Source organism: Hippocampus comes, unplaced genomic scaffold (assembly GCF_001891065.2).
Source record: "Hippocampus comes isolate QL1 unplaced genomic scaffold, H_comes_QL1_v1.1 scaffold326, whole genome shotgun sequence".
Taxonomy (NCBI): Eukaryota; Metazoa; Chordata; class Actinopteri; order Syngnathiformes; family Syngnathidae; genus Hippocampus; species Hippocampus comes.
In genome coordinates, this window is record NW_017805930.1 from 1,546,236 (window position 1) to 1,570,717 (window position 24,482).

Below are 24,482 nucleotides of genomic sequence, written 5' to 3' on the forward strand. Positions count from 1 at the left end.
AGAACAATATAGTGGCAGTTATATCAAGAGTCTTGGTACACTGTAAAAGTCTTTATTGGAGATAAACATCAGCAAAATGTCTCCATCTTTGTGGAGTCTATTCAATGTGGAGAGCACAAGGATGGTGAACACGTTTGCTGTTGTAGTTTGTACCGTTGCAGAAACAAATACAATGCAGTCCATCAACCACTGCAAACGATGCCCACATCAAAAATGAACATTTTAATCTGCTGACAATTTTGCGACTGATAACTTTTCTGACATGGCCGGTGTACTGAGATGAATACAGTTTCAATCTGAATGCCTTACAGGGGACATAATATCTAAAGGTGACTTTTGTATGTGCAGTAGTTGTGTCCGGAGTCGTGAAAGTGTGAAAATTAAGCAACCAAGTAAATCTTTAGTTATCAGAGCATTTTTGGAAATGTATCTGTGAGCGAGCCTGTCTTAATTTTGCTAATGTTTATGAAGTCTACTGATTTACATAATAAGCGCTTGCACACCATTTTACACTGTGTGTAACACGAGCATGTCAAAAGGTAAGCAGAGCTGCACTGGGGTTTGTTGCATCTTGCCCACATGCGTGGCATTACAGGACCTTCACTGTTCCATTTCTTGTCACCTCCCTCATGCAGCAGTGCACCTGAAGCTCACTTGCAAATCAAAATCTAGCTTGCAAAACAAAGCAAAGAGAGTCAACCAATATGCGTCTCGTGATTTGAAAAACTCAAGTAAGTCAATTTACCACGGCATTACACGCCAGTTTTGCCAGTTTCGGCCTGTATTTGGTTAAAGTTAGCACATCAGGCATCTTTTTCCTCCACTTTCCCGACAATGTCGCGGCTCTTTGCTCGTAGTTTAGTCAACTGCGACTCGGCGACATCTGCTCGTTCCTCAGCCACCTCCAAGTCGCGCTGCACCTTTCGGAACTTGGCCTGCTGGACGCTGGTTTGTTCCTCCTAAAGACCAGAAGTGGCAGAAGTATTCACACTCTGTGTTTAAGGAGAAGTACGACCACTCACCGCCTCCTCACTCTGCCGTTTGTATGCTTTGACTTTCAGCTGCAGCTTGTCAACCAGATCCTGAAGTCTGTCCGCGTTCTTCTTCTCCTCATCTGCCTGGAACAGATGAGGAAGATTATGACAATTATTAACTTTTTTTGGACCTACCACTCGACACCCTCGGTGACCTTCTGACCCGAAATGTCAGCTCTTTAATCTTGCGCTCATATTTGCGGACTCCTTTCAGGGCCTCGCCGCCACGTTTCTGCTCCGCCTCCAATTCCTTTTCCAACTCGTGGACCTGAAAGAAAAATTCATTCATCTGCGTTGTATTTTGGCTGCAAATAATGGGTGATAGGGTTCTCCACCGAAAAACAGTCAACTATACTTTGTTGTTTTGTTCTGTTTGTTTTTTTGTGGTATCGATTTTCTTACCCGGTTCTCCATCTTCTGGAGTGCTTTCTTCCCGCCTTTCATGGCAAGACTTTCAGCCTCATCCAGACGCTGCTGGAGGTCCTTGACTGTCACCTCCAGGTTCTTTTTCATCCTCTCCAAGTACGCGATGGTGTCCTGCTCCTTCTTCAGGTCCTCAGCCATCATGGCAGCCTGCGTGAAGTGATTGCCAGCTGTAAATCATATCCTGGCGCCAATGTCAGAAGGATGGCGACATTTACTGTACATCTGCGAAGGCTTTCTTGGCCTTCTCATCAGTGTTCTTTGCTTCCTGGACTGTGTCCTCCATCTCTGATTGCAGCTGAGCCAGCTCGCTCTCCATCTTCCTTTTTGAGTTCAGGAGAACTGCATTCTGCATCATAACATTGGTCAGACTTCTACTTACACCACTCACAAAAAAAATTATGGATATTGGCTTTGAGGTGAGATTAAGTGGATGTCTTTGGAAATTTTCATGAATTAAACAGCCCTGAGACAAGGTTCTTCTCTTTCTGAGAAAGATCTTGTCTTGAGAGAATGGGCAACTGTCAAATGAAGGTTCTATTCCTGAGACCAGGTTCTTATCCCAAGAGAAGGTTCTAACTCCGAATAAAGTACTTGTTCCAAGATAAGGTTCTCGTCCCAAGGGAAGTAAAGGACAATCATTGGACCAATAGATTTCTTGAATCTGTTAAAAATGATATTTTTAAAAAGTCCTCTCTATTATGCTGTTTACATTTTAACATCACCTAACAATTGAGCATCAGTACCTCAAGAAATTTTTGTGGGTGTAGACATAAGTGAATACGCGACTATAAGTATTGAAGATAATTGTCTGGTGCCCTCACCTGTGACTGTAGCAACTGAGTCCTCTCGCTAATATCCCTCAATTCCTGCTCAGCCAGTTTACGACTTCTCTCCGCCTGCTCCAAAGCCGCCATCGCCTCCTCCATCTCGGCTGTCATCAGGCCATTACGGCGTTCTGCGATGGCTAGTTGGTCCTTGATGTCCTCCTGATTGTGGAGAGCTTCATCCAGGTGGACTTGCGTGTCCTTGAGCATACACAATCATTTACTCAGCCGAGTCATTGAATGAGGTGTTACCTTGACTAACAATTAGCCCAATTTATGAGTTTTTCGCGCCATTGCTTGGTCAATTTTTTGATATTTGTTGTGAGCCAAAAATTCACACATATAATTAACCATTGAGTTATGAGCATAGTTCAAATACACAACAGTCTGAGATTATTGCTATTCACTGCAGAACTTGGTCCCTAACCCCTATAAATAGTTTTAGATCACTATAATGGCAGTTACATGTAAATTGCTTTCAATGGGGAAAAGGAGTTATGGAACTGATTCAACTCAGAAGTCAAGGTGCTGCTCTATTTGTGTTTCTGTGAGCAAAACTGTCATGCACACCTTCAACTGGGTTTGCAAGTTCCTCATTTGCTTCGTGGCCTCAGAAGCTTGTCGGTTCGCGTGGCCGAGCTGAATCTCCATCTCGTTTATGTCCCCTTCCATCTTCTTCTTCAGCCGGAGGGTGTCGTTGCGGCTGCGTGTCTCGGCTTCCAGGGCACTCTGCAGGGTGTCCACGGTTCTCTGGTGGTTCCTCTTCATCTGGTCCATCTCTTCATCTTTCTCTACCATTTTTCTGTCAACCTCTGACTTGATCTGGTTCAGCTCCATTTGAAGGTGAAGGATTTTGGTCTCCTCGTGTTCCAGAGAGGACTACAGGAAGAACAGATGCTAAGTCAAATAGCACATTCTGGTGTAAAAAGAAAGAGTGGTAAATAGTACTGATTAAACTTAAAAGTGAAAAAGGAACTACAAACCTCAACCTCTTCGAGTGCTGTCTGAGTGTCTTTCTTCTCGTGCTCAGCTTGCTTTGCAACTTTCTCCAGCTGGTGCATTATTTTTGTCGATTGTCCAATGTTCTCGCTGATGTCTGAGATCTCCTCTGAGTGATAGAATAAGAGTAAACGTCACTACATCTCCACAACACGAAAGAATGAGATGATTCCGTGGTTGTGTTTTATTCTTACGTTGAAGGTTTTTATTATCTCTCTTCATGCTCTCCAGGTGCTCTAAAGCCTCTTCGTATGAATTCTTTAGTTTGAAGAGTTCGGTGCTCAGTGCTCTGGATTCTCTCTGAGACACTTCCAGATCTGACTGACTCTCCTCACACTTCTGCTTCCAGTCAGACAGGACCTACAACATTAGGAATTAAACAGCCTTATCCGCAAAGGTTGAATGGAGGCAACTGATCTCTTTTTAAATTGTTGGTGTTTAGGAGTCTCCCTACTGCCGATCAGAAAGAACGGATAATCCTTTGAGGACAGCAATCTTGAAATTCACAAAAAAGACCAGTGGCTTAAAAGAGGTGTGAACCAAACCATCTACTGGATGTCAAACTGGAGAGGTCCTTTCTAAACAGAGGAGCTTTACACCATCACTAATTAATATTCATCTTCCAATAATGCCCTGACATCCCTCCTCCAAAGATTATCTCATGCGAAAGAACAAGAAGAAGTAAGAAGGTAACAGAAAAAACTTAACTATCGGCCCAGGTCTGTCATTTAAGTCTTCATCACCCCAGAGGGCCACATAATGTACCTTGTCAAAGTTTCTCTGTTTCTTATCCAAGGAAGCATTGGCTGCATTTGCCCTTTCCAGCTCCACAACCAGGTCCTCCACCTCAACCTGCAGCCTCTGCTTGGTCTTCTCCAGGGATGCACTTTTCGCATTTGCCATCTCTGTCGACTCCTCAGATTCCTGCAGCCGCTGGACCAGTCTCTTCCTGTAGATCATGCAGGAATAGTTGGAGAGGAACAGCCAAGCATTAATCCATCCATTTTCTTACTCTAATCCCAGGTTAGAGAGCCCCGGACAACATGCACAGGAAACTAATTTCAGCAGCTTGTTTCCATGTTCTTGTTTTTGCGATTACAACCCACAGCTTTTGATCATAGGTGAGGGTGGGAACATGAATCGACTGGTAAAATCGAGAGCTGTGCCTTTTGGCTCAGCTGCTTCTTCACTGCGACAGACCAATGCAGTTGGCAGTACTACAAATGCTGCTCCAATGCACCTGTCAATCTTCCCCTTCTTCACTTGCTAATACTTCAACTCCTCCACTTGGGGCAGTGTCTCATCAGCATCCCAGAGAGGGCGTTTCACCCTTTTCCGACTGAGGACCATGGTCTTAGATTTGGAAATGTTGGTACTCATTCCATCTGCTTCACACTCAGTTGCGAACCACTCCAGCGAGAGTTAAAGATAACGGCTGGATGAAACCAGCAAAACCGCATCATCCACACAAAAAAAGAAAATACATAATACTAAGGCCATCAAACTGGACCCATTCAGCGCCTTGGTTGCACCTTTAAGTTCTATCCATAAGGATCATGATCAGAATTGTTGACAAAGGGCAGATGTGGCTGAGTCCAACCCTGACTGGAAACAAATGCAACTCACTGCCAACAATGCAGTGTGTAAGTCAGAACCTAAAATTCTTTGAAAAAGTAAAGCCTGGTACTCACTTGGCTTCCTCCAGTTCTTCGGTGCGCTGTATGGCGTCTGTCTCGTATTTGCTTCTCCAATGGGCCATGTCACTGTTGGCCTTGGAGAGGTAGCGCTGCAGTTCGGCTTTCGCTTCTTGTTCCTCCTCATATTGTTCCCTCAGAAGCTCGCAGTCGTGGCGGGAAGACTGACAACTGTGTGCCAGGGCATTTTTTTCCTGGAAAAAAAACAAAAAAACGAATAGCACACTTGTGTACCTTCTCCAAACTGACTCCAGATTACAATATGCAACTCATTTCAATTTTACATATACAGTGATACCTTGACTTCCGAGTTTAATACGTTCCATGACCAAGCGCATAACTTTTTCAATTTTGACAATTGAAATGAATTGAAATGCCATTACTCTGGTTCAGCCCGCCCAAAATAAAACACAACTGAAACCACCATATGACAGACCTTAATTTCTTCATCCAAAAGTCTCTTGAGCTCTTGAATCTGTTGACTGCAGGCTGCTTTGCTTCTGTTCATCAAATTAAGCGCAGTTTCCTTCTCTTCCAATAGCCGAGAAAGTTCACCTACCAAAACACCCCAAAAAAAACACAACTTGGATTCTGTACTTATTACTAAATTAGGTTTTTCAAGTATCTGCAGTTTACTTGAGTATTTATTTTTCTGACAAACGTTTAGTTTATTTGAACAGTTAATCATACTTTCTACTCCTTATTTCACAATGTCAAAATGGGCTTGTTACTTTCTTTATCCTGCGTGGATGACGACACAACAAAAAGAAGACGCAAATAGAGAGAGGGAAGGTCAACCGCAAGTAATTCAGTCCCCCCACAAAAAGTTTTATAATTGCCTATAGATGCTACAATATGGTGGCAAAGCTAAATGAAAACCCTCACCTCACTTCAACATAGTTTCTTGGAACCAAGATGGTGCCAAAGTAATGCATTTATTCATTTAGCTGAAGTACAAAAAGCGAGTCAGTGTCGGTGTTGAATCAATACTTTTACCAGAGTGCTTTTTTTTTTTTTTTAACCCAAGTATCTGTACTTTTCTGAATACTTCTGTCACCTGTGCCATAAACTGACCGTTCTCTGTCAGCAATCGTGCGTTGGTGATGGCATAGTCGCTGAGTGCTCTCTGGGTTTCATCCACCTTGGTCTTGTACTCGCTACTTTGCTCTTCAAGGTTGCGGCAGGTTTTCTCCATGTTGGACTGGAATGTTTGACATTGTGAGCATCTTCTAGCACAGGAAACGTCCCATAACCCTCCTCCCCGTCGCTTACCTTGCTTTTCACAACAATCTCCATGTGGCTTGCCATGTCCTCAACCTCCATCTTCAGTTCACTTTTGTCCTTCTCCAGCTTTTGTTTGATTCTCTGCAGATTGTCGATCTGTTCTCCGAGCTGTGCGACTGTATCCGCCTGTTTCTTGCGCAGAGCCGCAGTGACAGCTTCATGCTGTAGTGTGGCCTCCTCCAGGTCACGCCGCAGCCTCTGGAACTCAGTTTCACGCTTCTTGTTCATCTCCACCTGAGCGGTGGTGGCTCCTCCGGCCTCCTCCAGCCTCTCGCTGATCTCCTCCAGCTCCCTGCAAAGATCCGAACTCTGCTTCTCCATTTTAGCCCTGGTGGAGCGTTCTGATTCTGTTTCTTCCTCCAGCTCCTCGATGCGAGCCTACGGAAAAATTTTTGTCTACTCTTAAATCAATTATGAACACTTGTAGAAGACACAACTCACAACAAGTTTGGAATATGAGGTACGGGGTGAAATTAAAATGTTGCTAAGATGTAACATTTGTTCGGCCTCTTAACTTTTGAATGTACAGCCGTTCAATGTTTCAGTACTTGTTGCACCATGTGTTCTTGAATATGACATGCATGCAAGAGCTGGTCAAATTAGGTGCACCTGTAAAGGTCATCGTGCACTTTAGATGCATCCTTAAATGTCACCCCTAATATCCCAACCTTTTTGTGAGCATTATTTGTGTACTATTTGCAGTCACACCTGGAGCTCTTTTATCTGCTTTTGCAGCTGAGTGGCGAGGGCTTGCTCATCCTCCACTTTGTTCTGCAGATTTGTGATTACCAAATCCTTTCTGTAAAATAAAAGACTTGTCGAGTTTTTTCAGCAAGGAGCTGACTCTGGCATGTGGGCAACTGGTTTAGCTTTGCTAGCAGCACATGCAGTTCATTTCTGTCATGTCTTTACTTATAAAATAATTTACCAAGAAAAGTTCGATTCATTTATTTAAAAATACTGTCTTTGCTAAAAACGTGGTTATTGTCAGATATCACCCCCCCAGTATCCATGTTTTAAGCTCAGTGACCCTTAATACGATATTATTTGTGACCTTTTTGTACGTTGTTATCTGGAGGATCCCCTCAAAAATGAGAGAGCATATCTCAAGAGCTTCCTTCTCATAATAAAGAATATTGTATGAGACACTGTACTTGTTGAGTCTCTCCTCCATCTGCTGCCTCTCATTCTCCAAGTCCATGACATTCTCCTGACTCAGCTTCAGGTCGCCCTCCAGCTTTCTCCTGGATCTCTCTATGTCAGCTCTCACTTTCTTCTCCTGCTCCAGTGAGCCCTCCAGCTGATGGAGAATAAACTACTCTGCACCTCATTGAGACACCAACAAGGAGCAGACCTGCAGAATTTGTGTGAAACCTACATTGTCAACCTGTTGCTCCAACCTAATCTTTGTCTTCATCAGAACGTTGACTTTATCCTCCTCAGCCTGGAGGTCTTGACGTATCTGTTCGTGAACCTCCTGCAGGGCTTTATACTCCTTGGAGGACTTCATCAGGTTCTCTTCCAGCATGGTTACCTCCTCCATCAAGTTCTTGATCTATAAAACAGAAGAAGAAATGTCTGAGGTGCAAGCTTCATGGAAGATGTGTTTTCCAGTGGTGTTTCGGTGGAATTGGTAACCTTATTTTCAATCGCATGTTTCTCCCTCTCGACTTTGGCAATGATCAGCTCCAGATCATCAATGTCCCGTTTGAGCAGAGAAGTTTCATCCTCCAGTTTTCGGCTCCTTGCTGTAATGTCCGCATTGACCTCCTCTTCCTCTTCCAACCTCTCTGAGAATTCTTTGACTTTAGCTTCCAGATGAATCTTGCTTTTGATCAGATCTTCGCACCTCTCCTCAGCATCACACAGGTTCTCCCGTTCCTGCGATGCGAGATTTAGTTGGACTTTATGTTGTTTGCGTGACTGTCGACCAGAGTTGGGAGGAAGTAACTTCCAGTATGACTTTGTAAGTTTTAAACAAGTCCTAAGTTTCTATGGCAAAAAATAAGCAAGTTAAGAGGAGTCCACACGAAATACCAAGCAAGTCATAAATCAAGTCATACAATCTTTCTCAGGTGCACATTCAAACTGAAGTTTCTTATGGTTTTACATTCGCAAGCCCCGAGTCCTAAAATTTTGCAACTTTAAGTCTGAACGTAGGCGGGTCATGTGACTGGAGTCTCCCAGCTCTGCTGTCAACCTCCACTAGCTTCAAGACTTTCACTTAAGATGTTTCCCAAAATGATCGCTGTGTGTTGACATACTGCTTGGATTTGAAGGTGAAGGTCATTCTTTTCCTGGACGAGCCCCACAGTTTTCTCCTCCAGCTCTTTCCTACGAGCCTCAGACCTAGCCAAGTCCTCCTTGAGGCGTGAAACTTCCTCTCTTGCACTCTGCATCTCCTTCTCGGCCTCGGCGCACCGCAGCAGAGGTTTAATCTTGAAAAAGAGCCTCATCCAAGGCCAGTTCTTCACGTTCATGAATGAGCGGATATTGTACTGGACGATGAAAATGGAGTCTCTGGAGAGTGCAGACCGTGGACATTTTAGGAGCAAAAAATTGAAACTTTTTACATGGATCGATATGAACATTAACTATTACATCAGTAAGGGTCAAGGTTTATAGATTGTGGCCGTTTGGGGGCAGCATTCACAAATGGTCTCAGTTGAAGACACACTGTGACCATTATAGGATCAGATTGTTCTGTTGTCACTTTTGAATACTTTTATAAGCAGGGAAATGAGTCTCTCTCAAAGACCTTTTCTTTGCCATCTCCTTGAGCATCAGCCTGGTGACGTAACCTCTGGCCACAGCCTGGAGGCGGGTCATCAAGACCGCCAGGCGCTCATCCCTCATCTCTTCAAGAAGACCGAGAAGGCCCACTTTGAAGAAGACCTGTAGGGAGCTTGGAGCATCATCACAGGATCAAAAGAATAACCACTAGCAAAGTTTTTGGATGAGTACCTTTGTGTGACCAAATCTGTACTGGGCGTGATCCACGTCAATGGAAGACAGCAGTTTCTCGGACGCCTTCTTACTGTCCATGAACTGTCCCTCAGGGATGGCGCTGGCATTAAGAATCCTGTACCTGCCATAAAAGTACAGTGAACACCCTCGCTATATCAGAGCTTTTAGGTTTTCGTGATTGTTTTTCATGAGATTTTACAGTACAGTGTTTACCCGCTATTTGCAGGGGACCCAGCCCTTCTGCGAATAGCAAAAATCCACAATGGTGATGCACCCCTAAAAAGGTGTACTCATTTATTGTCTGTGTTCTATTCTCAGTGCAATGAATCAATTGTAACTGTTTTGCTACCCAACTCAACTGTATTTATAGAGCACTTTAAAACAACCACCACTGTATACCAAGTGCTGTATATGGAGCAAATATCATATATACAACAATAAACAATAAAACAATAAATTAATGACAAAGACAGTAGAAAGTGCAAAACAGGAAAACTAAGATGAAGTCTGAGTCATGCGGAGTCAAAAGCCAAAGAATACAAATGAATTTTGAGACAAGTTTTAAAGATGGGCAGCGAGGGGGCTTGCCGAATGGCTTATTCAATTCATGCATCTAGCCCATATAGGACAAATCTAGCCTGATTGGTGCTGTGGAAACAACTATTTATATCCTAAGTTCGAGGCACGCCCGTGAATGGTAGCACTCTTTTGGGAGAAAAAAACGACAAGGGTTAAAAAGGCTTGGGAGTGAGGCATCTGTCCGCCAACAACAGTCTCTTGTGTGGTGGAAGGTACGATAAACGGGGCGGGGGTATATGATCATGTCACATGAACAGATTTGCTACCTCTGTCTGAAGTCTCCATAAAGGATTCTACTGGGAAATCCCTTCCGACAGATCCTTATTCCTTCCAGTACACCGTTACAGCGAAGCTGATGCAGAACCAGATGATGGTCCATCGCCCCTGTGAGACAATCCCAGTGTGAGCTTGTCTTCACACTGAAATAATTTAATAGTCCTTACCGGGAGTCTTTGTCTCATTGGGGATGATGCACCTGACGAAGTGTGGATGTGTGGACCTGAGGTTGGCCATCAGCTTGTTGAGATTCTCCTGCAAGACGTCAGTAACAAAGACAAAAAAAATGTGATTAACTAAATTGATTTTTAGTGAACAATTTTCAGCACAGAAAATCGATGAACTGATTATCAAATTATAGTGGTACCTTGACTTGCGAGGTGAATTCATTCTGTGGCCAAGTTTGAACCCTGTTAAACACTAACCTGAAAGTGCATCGGCGACTGTGGCTCTCCTTTGAGGGCATTCCAGTACTTTAATTGCTCCAAACTTCATTACACTTCATTCAAGCGGCAGCCAATCTGAAGCTCACTCGTAATACAAACTTTGGCTTGCAACACACAGCAAATAAATTGCCCAAGCAACAGCTCAAAACTTGAAAAGCTTTTAAACAGCGGCATTTGTAAAAGTCAAGGTACCGCCACATCAGTTTTTTGTTTTCTACTAGAGTCTTTCTCCGAAACTCATATTACCCTGAAAAGTGCAGAGACTGTCTGGAAAGATGAAGCCTTTTTCTTGGAGCTTTTCTTGCATCCATCAGCTACGATGACAAACAAACGATGAATTAGAGTGTTTTGGTTGGAATGTTTTTGTGATGCACTGGCAGAGAACTGACCGTCCGCTGAGGCGTATGTTGCAAAGAGCTGAGAGAGCAGCTTAACGGATGATTTTTGGTACAATTGCACCACAGTGTCGTTCAGCGGGTCCTTGTTCTTCTCCAGCCAGCCACTGAGGTTGTAGTCCACCGTGCCGGCATAGTGCATCAGTGAGAAATGAGCCTCGGACTTTCCTTTGGAAGGTTTGGGCTTCTGGAAGATGCTGTTCTTGCTCTGGTGTTGGTCGTAAAGTTTGCTCTTGAAGGACATGTCTGTGGCCTTTGGAAACATGCACTCCTCCTCCAAAATGGAGAAAATGCCCATGGGCTGCATGATGGAAAGTTGACAAGATTCATTGACATGTTCCTGTTATGTAGATGTAACGGGGTTACTGGAATACTTTGGCGATCACACTATTTCAGATGTCTTTTGGTTTATTTTGACAGTTCAGTAGCGCTTCCTCTCTTACAGAGGTGAAAAATAAGTATGATGTGCTAGTACACTCTTTGTCCTTACTTTTAAGACATTTCAGCGCACTGGTAAACCATTTAGGATGCACTCGTACAACGGAGTCTTTGGAAGTAAGACAATTAACCCTTTCAGGTACAGTGGTTACTACAGTGGACAGCTTATCATGTTATCAGGTTACAGGGTGCATGAAAGGGTTATAAAAAACAACTCATGAGGGTTACACAGCAAACTGATAGCATGTGATGGACCTTCTCAATGAGCTCAATGCAGGCTGCCAGATCCAGGCCAAAGTCAATGAACTCCCATTCGATGCCTTCCTTGGTGTACTCTTCTTGCTCCAGCACAAACATGTGGTGATTGAAGAACTGCTGAAGCTTCTCGTTGGTGAAGTTGATGCACAGCTGCTCCAGGCTGTTCATCTGAATTCAACAGCAGTACTTCATCAACAATGAGAATAGGCTAATGATGAATGTTTGTAAATTAGAGGCAGGGGTATACTTCCAGGTGGCAGAACATGAGTGACTAACGCTGACCTGAAGAAATTCAGACTGCTACTGTCAAGATCAGGGTCAAAAACATTGTTGGTGATCTGAAACTGAATCCGTGACAAATGATGTTGTCTTTGGGGTTGCACCGCCAGATATACCCGCCAGATATGCTTTCATCATTATGGTGATCCGCAATGGTTGAATCGCGGCAATTGGACTCTTCTTGTTTTGCTCAAGATGTTTCTACAGTTTGAATTTTTAAGTATGGAGTCAACTTAAACAGCCCATGTTCAAACGACGGTTATAGAGAAGAAGGCTTTTGAAACAAATTTCCCTTGTGAATATGAGATGCCCTCGCACTACTAAAGACATCATTTGTTAATGCCATTTCCCCCATTTTATCTAAGACTTAGCATTGGTCAGATGACATGGAAGGGTTTGTTGACTAGTCGTGGCATTAGAAAACGTTTTGGCTTTTGCCACCTTGAAGAACATGTGACATCATGGTGAATTGTGGTTTGATGTGTTACACAGAGGAGTGTATGTGGTTACCTCAAAAATTTCAAATCCTGCGATATCCAACACGCCAATAAAATGTTGCCTAGGGAGTTTGGTATCAAGCTGCTGGTTGACCCTGGTGACCATCCACAGGAAGAGCTTCTCATACACAGCTTTGGACAGGGCGCCCATAGCGTTGTTCACCTGAGAACCATGGCAGGGTATCGGTCCAGGTGGGTTAGTAGCAGTAGTTTTACATGGAGAGCCTATAGAATTGTACCTGTTGAGGCGTCTGGCCTTTGGTGACATACTCATTGCCGACCTTCACTCTGGGATTGCAAAGAGCCTTGAGCAGGTCAGCGGAGTTCAACCCCATGAGGTAGGCAACTTTGTCAGCCACTGTGGGATGAGAGATTACATGCCATAATCACATGGTCTTTTGGCATTCTTCTGATGGAAGAACTCTTTGTCACAATTTACCCTCAGTGCCGTCAGGTTCAGCTTGTTCCTCGCGCTGCTTCTGCTTGAACTTCATGTTCCCGTTATGCATCACAGCTCCAGTCAGCTTGTAGATGCCAAGCTTCTCCTCAGCGTTGAAGCCCAGGATGTCAATGGCACTCTGAGGGAGATGGCATTAAGTTTTGGCCGTATAATTCTATTGGTTAACATCTGGCGCTTGACTAAAAGTGCATAGAAGAAAGTTTCCAAACTGACATCCGTGGCCATTAGCTCGTCTGCGTCATTGATGCTCAGCACGCAGATCTCGCCTTGGCTAATGAAGGGATAGTCGAAAGGATTGGACGTGATCAGCAGCATCTCTGAAAGACAAATGACAGCAATGTGATCTTCACCCGATCACAGCTTATCATCCAATGTCAGTTTTTACTAATGAGATCAGGCTTCTTGTTGGAGATGATCTGGTAGAAAATGTGGTAGCTCCTCTCTGCCGGCAGCTGGAAGGTCACCCGGGATTTCTCCAATAGATCTAAATCGGACATGCGAACAAAAAACAAGGTCACTTGTTTCTCCTTTTGTCCACTGAACCACATGCTCTGTTTGTATGTGCATGTGCTCCATGTGTGTTAAAGTAGCAGTTGTTTGAGGGGTTCGAACCACCATAACATCTTTGTTGATTTATTGTAAATTAACCCGACTAGTGGGTGTTGCAGGATTTGTTAGCATTAAGCTAGCAGTGAAAGGGGATTGACTGTATTACACTTTATCAACAATAAAAGCAAAAACGTACATGTTTCGATATCAGCTGAAGCCAACTTGCCCTTCGTACCAAAGTGGATGCGGATAAATTTCCCCTGCACAAAGATTCAAAATCATTTTGCTTTGCTGTCATTGCTTGTGATGTTTGTGATCTGTGGAAAGATATCTGTGCCACTTGACTTTGGATTTCAATGTATGTTTTTACAGTCTTCTTTTTCTTTAGACGGATTTTAGGTTTGGATTTTTTTTTAGATAGATTTGGATTAGATATAGTTCTCTTTTTCAAAACTGATAAATTCGATGTTGAAAAGAACTGCATGAGAGATGCCATTTCAAATGGCGCAGAGACACTTCCATACTAATTGAATATGTGTAGTGTAGACAAATGAAAGGTTACTGTCATTATTGAAGATTAGAGTCACATTCTGACAGGACCCAGATGAAACAGGTGGAGTCGGAGCTCACAAATCGGGAAGAGTTGTCATTCCTCACGGTCTTGGCATTCCCAAAAGCTTCCAGCAGAGGATTGGCTTGGATGATTTGATCCTCTAGCGTTCCCTGGCAGTGAGGACATCAAACTCATCCCACGTTCTTGAACATGCTTACTCTATGTGGAAACTTCAACGGGCTTCACCTGCACTTTGTCAGGAAGTTGCTGCTTTTTGCTGGAGTCTCCCACTGATGCAATTGTTGCAAAGTACTGGATCACTCGTTTGGTGTTGACCGTCTTGCCCGCACCGGATTCGCCTCTAAGAGACAATGAGCACGCCATCAGAAGTGAGCAAGTGGGACATTTTTAGAAAAGAGGATTGGCAATGTTGTGTGTAACTCACGTGATGAGGATGGATTGATTCTCTCGATCTGTAAATATAAAGGATATGGTTCAACTAACTAAACCAAGTCATTACACCTAACCAAACTCCACTAGACTAACTTTAAGACACAAGGTGAAATGCCTCAGATGGAGTATTGCCGCAAATGCTAAAACATGATATAGCGGGAGCTCACTGTATAGTCTGCAATATGTGTCTTTGGAGTTCACCTGTCAACATATATTGGTAAGCATTGTCCGAAATGGAGAAGATGTGTGGGGGGGCTTCCTGACGCTTCCTGCCGCGATATGCTGCTACCACTTCGGGGTTGTAGACGGGCAACCACTTGTAGGGATTGACGGTCACGCAGAAAAGACCAGAATACGTCTGGAGAATAATGAGAAGACAAAACATGAGCACTCTGTTAGCAGTTCGTTACGTTAATTTGAGATTCTTGATGTCCATCTTAAGGTGCATTTCTCGTACACTGAATTCCATTACTAGTGAGGATGAAGAGTGTGCTAGTATGTGGACTTTTCAGCTGCATATTGAATAAATGCGCCACTCGTCCTCACATAAATCATCCAGGCGGCGTATCGCTCCTTGAGATTGAAAAGCACCGCCGGCTCGTGGAGGTGTGTCAAACGAGCCATGTCTTCGATCTTGTCGAACTTTGGCGGGTTCATAGGCCAAAGATCGTCCGGGTGTACTGTCACCACCTGAACACAACGAGGCACTCTTGAGACACTTTCTGGAATGGATTTTATAACAAGGGCATATATTGACAAACACCGACTGGTTGCCATAGCACAGGGGTGTCAAACTCATTTTTGTCACGGGCCACATTATAATTACTGATCCCCTTGGAGGGCCGTGAATACCGAAACGATATAAAGAAGTCAAGAATTACGTTTGATTCAACGATTGTTGAAGTAACTTTTATGAGAGGTTTGGTAACAAGAAAATGCTAACAATATGTCACTGATTTATTACATATGAAAATTTGAACTTTTGGTACAGATTTTAGCAAGCATCATGGAAGTTGTCATCTTTGATTTGCATTCGCGGGCCACTCAAAATGATGTGGCAGGCCACATCTGGTCCCCGGGCCTTGATTTTGACACCTATGCCATAGCACATACTGAAAAACAACACATGGTTAGGGAAGGGGCTAAAACCCCCTAATTGTCCCACCCTGCCGCCGTCAATCTCCACGGTGACGCTGCCGCCGTTTTGGCTCTTGATCTTGCCCTTGGCGTACTCGTGCTTGGGGTCGGGCACGAAGACGGCCGCCTTGGCATCGAACGGCGCGTTCTGGGCCGCGATTCGTTCCCGCTCAGTTTTGCGCAAGTAGGGGGCCGCCACCCCAAATACTTGCATCTCGGCGTCGCTCATCTTCTCTCTCGGGATGCTTGCTGGATCAGCAAGAGGGAAAACGTTTTAGACACTGTTCATAAGAATTTGAGATTTTGTTTGAAATTTCAGGGTGAACATGAAATGCGCTCCAGTAGTTTTACACTTAACATAACACGAAGATTAAACATGCATGTCACGTGCAGGTCTTATTTTTGACTACTTGGGGTTGACATCCTTGTGTAGCATCTGTGACTTTGCACATCTGTGTGCTTTGAAAGGCAGGGTCTAGCCTGGTGAGTGACGTCGGGGTCAGCGAGTGAAAGTGTAGAATTGTTGGCTCTGGATAGCAACAGGCTGCTATGTGGCTAACTGGTAGCCAGTGTGAGTGCCTCTGGGTGTCAGGTATGTGAATGTGCTCGTTTTGTGTTGATTTTCTTAACCTTAGTTCAGTTACCATCCATTTTAACGAAGTGTGTTAAATTAGCGATGTTAACTTTAGTGTAGTGTACTGCTTTGCAGTAGTGTTGTTGCATTCTATCTTCTTTTGCGAAGTGTGAAATGAACCCAAATTCTGGACATTCTCTGTTTTCTCGACACTCTTCCATTCTGGCTTGCACCTATTAGTGCCTGGGTCTGCAGTAACATTAGTCCATGCAGGAAACTGATAAGCAAAGAATCCGTGAGCTAGTGTAAAACCTGCGATAGGTATGTACAATTTAAGAATCCGCGATATGGTGAATCTACAAAAAGTCAACCGCGATATGGCAAGGGACGACTGTATTCCTCGAAGAGCCATTTGTTCCACATGAGAAGGAAACTCGACTTCACTCCAAAATATCTAAACCATATGATGTCATACTCACGCGACCGATGTCAGCCGAAGTCTTTAAGAAGTCGTGAAGGTGATAACCACGCGCTGCCGACAGTCGCCGGTGGATCACACGCGGGGCCGCTTTTATACGGGATCCTCACCTCTTTGTCAGCCTTCCCCTGCTATTTTTGGAGCACAACTATGTGATTTTTCTCTAAGTTTAGCCGGTGTGTGTCCCTTTTAAGCACTTTAACCCTCTGCACCCCGCATTAAAAAGCAATGAACACTCCAGGGCGCCGGCTTACAGGCCTCATTTGGGAGGCTCACGATGGATTAAGCCATCGTTCGGGGCGTCACTGTGAAAGCCAGACGGAGAAGCTGGCCTGGTGGCCAGCGGTTATTCACTATTTGCTCATGCCGTCGCCTTCTGATTGGCCTAATCCGCCCAAAGACCATCGTCTGAATATGTTGGTCATCTGCCTGATGTCAAATACGCACTCGACCAATCAGCAATCGGTCATCCTAATAGATCCTGATTGTTATCGGTGCGCCATTATTTGTGCCACAATGGTGCCTTGACTGAGTTTAATTTATTCCTTGCCCGAGTTTCAAATCAGTTTACCCTTTTAAAATGATATTGAATTGCCATGAATCCATTACAGCCCTCTCCTTTCTGTGTAATGGGGTTATAATCAAGAAAAATCGTTCAGTTTTATATAAAAACAAAATACAGTACACCGTTTTTTTCCCTCAACCTCTCCTCTCTTAGTTGCTGAAAACTCACCAATTTTCTTTTTTTATGTGCTTAAACCAAAATGATAAAAGCCTTACTTTGGTGCCATCTTGTGGTATCACTGTGTCAAGGAACTACTGAAGAGCTTCATTTTGACCCTAGGTCTCAAAACTCCGGTCCCGAGGGCCGCCATCCTGCATTTTTTAGATGTTTCCCTCCTCCAACACACCAAATTCAGTGATCAGCTCATCGGCAGGCTATCAGGGAACTATGTTGATCTGAGTTGAAGAGCTGCATTTTACAATCACAAAGTTGGCTCACAAAAATGGACTAATCGATGCCTCCGAACTTGAAAAACTCGTCAGCCAATGTGTGAAATTTAGTTGGTTTAGTCAGGCTTGTACTCAAACATAAAATCTGAACTTTACTGTACTAAGAACCAACCTTAAAATTTGTAGATTCCTGTTAATTTGCATGGAATGACTTGGAAAAAAAAACAAACCAAAAAAAACAAACAAACAACAAAACATGGAAGAATTTGTTATCCCAAAATAAATAATCAAATAACGGATAGATGCCTGACAAACTGACTTCAGTAGAGTCCCAAAGTATTTGTACTTGGTTACTTCCCAGCAGTACTGCAAGTGAGTGGCATGTGAACCCATTGAGTCGCCTATTCGAACGACTGAAGTGATTTAGACTCCGAATGCCCTGCAGACAGTTAGAATGACTTTTTGAAAGGCAGTGATTAGTTCAGAAGTCAAAGCGCTCCGTGTCGAAAAGGAGAATGTTTGCATTACTAATCCGCCCTCCAATGGAGGAACGTAGCAGCTGCGCAGCCTGTCGGGTTATTTTAATACTTCAGTATTGGAACATGAAGAGGACTGGAAACTTTCTTTTTTTTTGTGTGTGTGTGTTTTTGGATCAGAATTCCTGGCAGACGGGTTTTTAGGAACAATGACATCACCTTCACTTTCCAGATTTTCTGAAGCAAATGATGTCCAGTTTTTAAGAAAGAAAAATACACTGTACTGTGAGCCCCGCATATTTGCATTTACTACTCTCAAATTCACCAGGCGGCAAATTGTTTTTGGCACACATCCTCTGGTATTCGCTGAGAAAAAAACAAACAAACAGCCATTTGCTGTTTTTGTGCTCAGGTGAAAGCAATAAAAGTACTACTTTGTCACCATCTTGTAGCATCTTGAGGCCGACAACTATGTTGATGTGATGTGAGGAGCTTTGATGCTCTCTTGTGCCACCTATAAGCAAACAAGTATGAAAGATTTTCAGGAGGCACGTCAGTTACTCATGGATTTTCATTTTTCGCAGCAGTCCCCGTCCTCCACGAAGAGCAGGGGAATGCTGTATTGTATAATCATAAAATAGGAGTATCTAAATAAATAAAATGGTTGATAAAGGGTAGTTACTGTGTATACTGTAGTATTAGTGCACTGGGTGTATCCCACCCTTGTGATGATGTCACCACATCACACAAGCAGCTTGTGACATCGGTGCTTGAGGGGTTGAAGCCCTGTTGCGCATCACCAACAAAGGGGTTGCGTTTGTCTGTTTGTCTGCGCGCTTACTGCGCTTGTAAGTTCAAATGAGCTCCATTTTTTGTTTTTTGTTTTAATTATTATTATTATTATTATTATTTTTTTTTTTTGGTCATGTTTGGGAGGCACAAGAAAGAGACTTCCGCCAAAATGTCAGACATGTCCACAGAACACAAAGAGTGTGACAGCCCTCAGCAGGTTTATGATGAGGTCTTCTCCAGCAAGTGCTACAGCTACAAGGTTCTGAGTGTGCTGGGAGAGGGACGCTACGGAATTGTGGCCAAGTGCTTCAACCTGAACACGTCGGACCGTGTGGCTGTCAAGCTCATGAAAAGATGCAACATGAACAACTTCCACCAGGAGGTGCAAGCCCTGCAGAAGATCCGCTTCCTGGACAAGAACAGGAACAGCTTGGTGAGGTTCATTGAACACTTCGTTTTCCAGGACTACCCGTATCTGGTTTTTGAAATGCTGGACCAGAGCCTAGAGGACCTGATGACGGAAAGAAACATGACACCGCTCAACCTCCACCAAATCCGACCGGTCACTTCACAGCTCCTGATGGCATTTGAGGCCCTGCAGGCGTTAGGAATCACTCACACGGACTTGAAACCAGACAACGTCATGCTAGTAGACCATAAGAAACTGCCCTTCCGAGTCAAGCTGATTGATTTTGGCTTGGCGCGACCAATCACGTCGGTGCACGTGGGTATGATTCTGCAGGCCGAGGCCTACCGAGCCCCAGAGGTGACCTTGGGTCTGCCCCTGTCTGAGGCCATCGACATATGGTCTCTGGGGTGTACCATCGCTTACCTCTTCTTTGGATTCGAGCTCTTTGATTGGCCGTCTCTTCGAGGGAGCATGGAAACCATTTGTCAGCTCCTTGGTCAGCCTCCGGATCATCTTCTCAATGAGGGCAAGTACAGCAGCGACTACTTCACTGTGAGCGAGGACGAGCACTGGACAGTCTTGTCGGCAAGCACCGAGCCGGCCATATTTCGATTTAATCTAGACTTGGGGTCCTCATTTGAAGACCTGGCCATGAGATTCCTGCAGAGCAGCTCCACCGTGGAGTACGACGACTGGCTCAAGTTCGTGTGCCTCCTGAAGTGGTTCCTGAGCGTGGATGCCGGAAGCAGAGCCACGCCCAGGCAAGGCCTCAATCACGCTTTCGTGACCATGACTCACCTGATTGATGACTGTGCCTACAAGGAGACCACTCTCGCCCACATGGCCGTTGCGCCCGTCGACGACTACATCGCCGTCAGAGGCAGTGATGAAGGCTACGGAGACGAGGAGCCTCGCGGTGTGGAGGAACTCGACGGTGAAGACGAAACTCACGAAGCCGTGGGTGGCAGATGGCTCATTGGTCATGATGTGGAGCTTCTTGATAGTGCAAAAAACCTCGAAGGAGTAGAACACAAACTTAGTGAGACCTTGTACTTTGATGGTGAAGAACATGGATGGTTGGATGCTGATGATGGAGTGGTGGAATATGATGGAGAAGGTCTTCTTGCGTCGGTGGATCTATGTGGTATGAAGAACCTCAATGGCAACCCTGGTGCAGTGATGGACATCGATGGTGATGAAGAGCCAGGTGGGCACAATCCTGGTGGAGTTTTGAGCCTCGGAGGTGAAGAACCAGGTGGGCTGGTGGAACCTGAAGATTCAGAGGTAGACAACTACGAATCAGCGAAGGAGGATGATGCGGATGGAGAAGTGGATGACATCTCTTGAGTGTTTGATGGAGAATAAAGGAGCTTTGCTTCTTGACCGACAGACTGGAACCAATTCCAAAGCCAAAGTCAAAGCCAGGTCTGGAAATCAGGAGGACTCCACGAGCGTTTTTGCCAACTGCTTACAGATGTGATCTTCTCTATCAGACTCAACTGATACGAACATGAACCTTGTGGTCATTTTGTGACAAGTCCCTCATTTGATGGAACTTTCAGTGTCACATGGAACGCCGGTCCAAGCAAACTGGGAAGCAGAAGCTAGTGTGGGTTTTTTTTCCCACCCCTTTCATGCACCCCGTAACCTGATAAGCTGTCCATTGCAGTAACCGCTGTCCCTAAAAGGGTGAAATGACATCGCCTTCATATTTCTAATTTTTTTTAACCTAACAAACGACTGCCTGTCAAGCAAGTGCTGATCCTGTGATTTAGCTGAAACATGATTGAGTATACAGTGGTACCTAGACTTACAAACTTTTGTTATTCCAAGTTGTGAGCTGTCTCTTTGACAGTTTTTTGCTTTTTCTTGTGGGCCATGCTAGCATCAGATAATCCACTGCTTGAGTGCAGTGAGAAAAAATAAATACAGCAATTAATGGACTGTAATGCCCTTGCAGGTGGGCAAGGAGAGCCAGTCGGCAATGCGCTTTTAGCCGTTTATTGAAAAAAACAAAATAAAATGCGTGCAAGGAGCTATTGTGTTCAGGACAAAAGACAAGGAGTCTGGTACAAATTTTGATAAATATATTTTCATTTTTTTACACCAACAACAAAACCTACTTTTCATTCTCGTTTAGCGTTTATTTGTCCCGTTTGGTGTCCAATCACTTCTCCGTCTTGTACTTCCTCATGTGAGCTGCGATGGCGTTGGAGATCTCCGTGTTTCTTTTGTTCTGACCAAAATAGTCCACAAAGTGTCCGTCAGGTCCGACCAGGTACATGATGATGGTGTGGTCCACCTGACAAACGCCACAAACATGTCAAACAATGCCACATATGGAAAAAGGAGAGAATTCCCCGACTCAACAGCATTGTCGACATCCTTGATATCCAGTTCAAGGGGAGTACATTTTACTCAAAATAAATAATCATCAATAACTAAGATTTTTTTCCAGTAGTAGTACTAGTAAAACACAGTTGGCAGCACACATACAGCCATTCTACTAGTGTCATGTTAGGCAAACTAGTAGGACAACTACACGGAACTAGTGAGTCAAAACTGCACTGGTTGACATCTGCATACTACGAGCGACAGACATTATTCCATGATTGTTGGCGGTCACTCACGATGTAGTCGTTGTCTTCGTCTTTGGGTCCTTGACTGTAGTAAACTCTGTAAGCTCTCGACACTTGCTCCACTTGAGCCGTCGTCCCCGTCAGGCCTATCAACTTCGGAGAAAACTCTAGAAAAACACGTGGACAACAATTAATAAGCATTACCGACGTGAAAAGCCCCCAAAGGTTTTGCATATTATTATTATTATTATTATTAATTGCTGAGCCATATACGGAAGAAGTCGAGTCAGGATGTCTCAAGTGACGTCAAGTCTGCTGTGACAATTTGCGGAAGTCAGCTTGGCCGGTTGGTCTGTGTGTGAGCATCTGGGCGTGAGTTGTGGTCTACAGCAGCACCTCGTGAGTATCAGTTTCGATTTTTGTGTTTGACTGCAAGATCAATAAACAGCGAGTGTGGCTCTCCTTGCCCACATGCCAGGGAACTAACGGTGTATTCCTCAATTTTTTTTTCTTTCAGTCCATATCCAAAGATCAAGCAGTAATCAATTGTTTCTCTTCTGTTTGGTCATGTTTCTGACACGACGCCGTACCTTTGACGTAGGCCCCCATGGCCTCCGGGGTGTCCCTGTCAGGGTCAATGGTGATGAGGATGGGCGTCAGCTTGGGCAGAGACTTGATTTTGTCTGGATTAAAAAACAAACAAACAAGGCATTATAATTGGATCAGAACCGCCTGCCATTGCTCCTGGATCACGAGTACAGTGAACGCCGGCTATCCTGTATTGTTAAGCGATTGCCAGGAATGCCCAATCAGTCGACCGTGGTCGACCGGTAATTGTAGATTTGTGCGTCTCCGTGCATTCTGAATAATATATTTTTGTGTTAGTGTACACTGCACCCTAAGCATCCTATCAGTTTCACGTGTATGTGTATGTAAAAAATCTCACTAAAAAAGTAGATCACCATTAACCTATGGTGGCGCACGACCGGAATCACAGGAATCTTATTTACCAATTTCGTCCACCACTTCCATCATCTTCTCCAGCTCGTCGGGGCAGATGTCAGGACAGTGCGTGAACCCGAAGTAGATCAACACCCACTGGCCCAGGAAGTCATCGCTGCTCACCGACTTCCTGTTATGGTCCACCAGCGAGAACGGTCCGCCCAGCGCCGGTCGCCCCATCGACTTGTTCCGCTCTTTTTCCATCACTGCAACCCCATTGCATCGTTAGGGACACCTCAATGCGGTGCTGCCTTGACTTACGGATTTAATTTGTTTCGTGCCAAAGCTCGTAAGCCAAGGCACGTGTAAACATGTACGCGGTAACTTACATTCTTCTTTTTCACTTTTGAAGTATTTCATCCCACCGAGCAGAGCTCCCCCGATGGCGAAAGTTACTGCTAAAGATTTCCACGTCACGGGCTTTACAGGAAAAATTCACACCATTATTTCAACATTTCCAGGCTATGATCTCAATCGTTAATGTACTGAAACAAAGACAGTGAAAGAACGCCTGCATCATCACGTTTTGTTTTTTTCAGAACTCATCTACCCACAGAGTGACTCTTTTTCACAGCTTTTTGTGTTCAAAAATTCTGTGAAAAAAATAACTACAGATTCAAATGCAGTAAAAATTCATTCATGTAGTGACACTTCATTTCATTTTCATTTTGAGCCCTACCGCCGCAAGCTTCATGCAACGTCAAAAATGTGCACATTTCAAGATTTAACGCATGTTGAGGGAGTAAAACAATAACAAATGTTTTTGCTCTATCTCACAAATTTTCACCAATGGTGGGTGCTATGGAATTTACTGTCCGTGATAAACGGGTTCACTGTAGACAGCTTACAGAAATAACAACGCATCTGAATGATGGAAGGTGACTTTTGTCAAGAAATTTTACGAACAAAAAGACCCACCCCAGACTTTTTGGATTTGTCCCGCGATGAAGGCGGTGGAGGAAGCGTGGAAAACCACTTGGCGCTTTGCAGATGTTGATATCGTGTTGCTAGGCAGGAGTGCCACTGCCTCACATTCACCTGTCAATCAAATTAGGGATGAGTTATCTGACATGTTCACCTGTCTAACAAATTAACTATGTAATTATAAATCTTGAGCACGTGCTGCTATATAGCCACACTACAGCAGTGTGAACAAATCAACATTCAACCAAGGACACTAAAGCTTTTAATACGCTAAAATTGCACGGACAATATAATAAACAGCTTTCGACATTGTGCCGTATAGTTGTAAAACCAAAGTAATAGACATACTTTTCCATCAAAAGCACTCTGACAGCGTCAATCGAGAGCAGAACGTTAAATTGACACTTTTCTGAACGGACTTTGGTGGTGAAATTGTGAAATGACCTACTCGGCAGCAGACACTTGTCGGCGGCGGTGACAGCGTGCGCATCGGTTCGAGGTCTCTTCGTATGAGTCGGTGGAAATATCTGACGCTTTGTAAGACTTGATCATAACCGCCAAACCGTTTGCAGCCCAGATGGTAAAACATAACCCTTAGTGACATCTTTTACCGAACCTGCAAGTTTACAAAATGTGACCAAAGAGAAACCGGAACTCGCCCGTTAAAAGTGCTGGTCTCAGATCAGATCTTTCAAGCGCCAGAGGTCATAATAGACGCCAAGGCTGCTCTCAGATCAACGGGAGAC

At 44.2% G+C, this 24,482-nt stretch overlaps 3 protein-coding genes across 4 annotated transcripts; 1 reads left to right on the plus strand and 2 right to left on the minus strand.

Annotated features, from left to right (window-relative positions):
• Positions 1-28: 28 nt before the first annotated feature.
• Positions 29-16,915, minus strand: LOC109527762 (myosin-4-like). 2 transcript variants are annotated; one of them, XM_019889852.1, is made up of 39 exons: positions 16,602-16,915; positions 15,577-15,797; positions 14,958-15,101; positions 14,613-14,769; positions 14,404-14,431; positions 14,205-14,319; positions 14,036-14,128; positions 13,602-13,665; positions 13,242-13,340; positions 13,070-13,173; positions 12,836-12,974; positions 12,636-12,754; positions 12,410-12,559; positions 11,618-11,788; positions 10,919-11,225; positions 10,776-10,843; positions 10,251-10,338; positions 10,074-10,191; positions 9,226-9,349; positions 9,020-9,156; positions 8,526-8,781; positions 7,900-8,142; positions 7,640-7,816; positions 7,416-7,561; positions 6,970-7,060; positions 6,250-6,639; positions 6,052-6,178; positions 5,414-5,532; positions 4,975-5,171; positions 4,049-4,232; positions 3,478-3,643; positions 3,268-3,392; positions 2,855-3,163; positions 2,282-2,485; positions 1,681-1,806; positions 1,437-1,607; positions 1,198-1,302; positions 1,023-1,118; positions 29-959 (listed from the first exon to the last, which is right to left on the minus strand). In XM_019889852.1, the coding sequence occupies exons 2-39, from the start codon at positions 15,775-15,777 to the stop codon at positions 804-806; spliced, it is 5,814 nt and encodes a 1,937-aa protein (XP_019745411.1). In that variant the 5' UTR covers positions 15,778-15,797; positions 16,602-16,915; the 3' UTR covers positions 29-803. The 2 variants fall into 2 exon arrangements, with proteins under 2 accessions (XP_019745411.1, XP_019745410.1); XM_019889851.1 differs by having other exon boundaries at positions 10,776-11,225.
• Positions 16,916-18,706: 1,791 nt separating this feature from the next.
• LOC109527709 (homeodomain-interacting protein kinase 2-like) lies at positions 18,707-20,835 on the plus strand. Its single transcript, XM_019889764.1, has one exon. It carries the CDS (start codon positions 18,956-18,958, stop codon positions 20,576-20,578), a length of 1,623 nt encoding a protein of 540 aa, XP_019745323.1. The 5' UTR covers positions 18,707-18,955; the 3' UTR covers positions 20,579-20,835.
• Positions 20,836-21,301: 466 nt separating this feature from the next.
• On the minus strand, positions 21,302-24,464 carry LOC109527688 (protein SCO1 homolog, mitochondrial). The gene is made up of 7 exons (XM_019889737.1): positions 24,185-24,464; positions 23,731-23,850; positions 23,142-23,232; positions 22,821-23,018; positions 22,401-22,493; positions 21,862-21,977; positions 21,302-21,533 (listed from the first exon to the last, which is right to left on the minus strand). The coding sequence occupies exons 1-7, from the start codon at positions 24,338-24,340 to the stop codon at positions 21,399-21,401; spliced, it is 909 nt and encodes a 302-aa protein (XP_019745296.1). The 5' UTR covers positions 24,341-24,464; the 3' UTR covers positions 21,302-21,398.
• Positions 24,465-24,482: the final 18 nt, after the last annotated feature.

Excerpts from the sequence above, each read along its gene's own strand:
- LOC109527762 (XM_019889851.1), bottom strand. The coding sequence starts at position 15,777 with ATGAGCGACGCCGAGATGCAAGTATTTGGGGTGGCGGCCCCCTACTTG. Across the intron at positions 2,486-2,854 it reads ACTTGCAAACCCAGTTGAAG|GACACGCAAGTCCACCTGGA; the intron begins GTGTGCATGACA and ends TGTATGCTCAAG. Across the intron at positions 960-1,022 it reads AACGGCAGAGTGAGGAGGCG|GAGGAACAAACCAGCGTCCA; the intron begins GTGAGTGGTCGT and ends TCTGGTCTTTAG.
- LOC109527709 (XM_019889764.1), top strand. The coding sequence starts at position 18,956 with ATGTTTGGGAGGCACAAGAAAGAGACTTCCGCCAAAATGTCAGACATG.
- LOC109527688 (XM_019889737.1), bottom strand. The coding sequence starts at position 24,340 with ATGTCACTAAGGGTTATGTTTTACCATCTGGGCTGCAAACGGTTTGGC. Across the intron at positions 22,494-22,820 it reads GGAAGTGGTGGACGAAATTG|ACAAAATCAAGTCTCTGCCC; the intron begins GTAAATAAGATT and ends TTTTTAATCCAG. Across the intron at positions 21,978-22,400 it reads CATGGGGGCCTACGTCAAAG|AGTTTTCTCCGAAGTTGATA; the intron begins GTACGGCGTCGT and ends GTGTTTTTCTAG.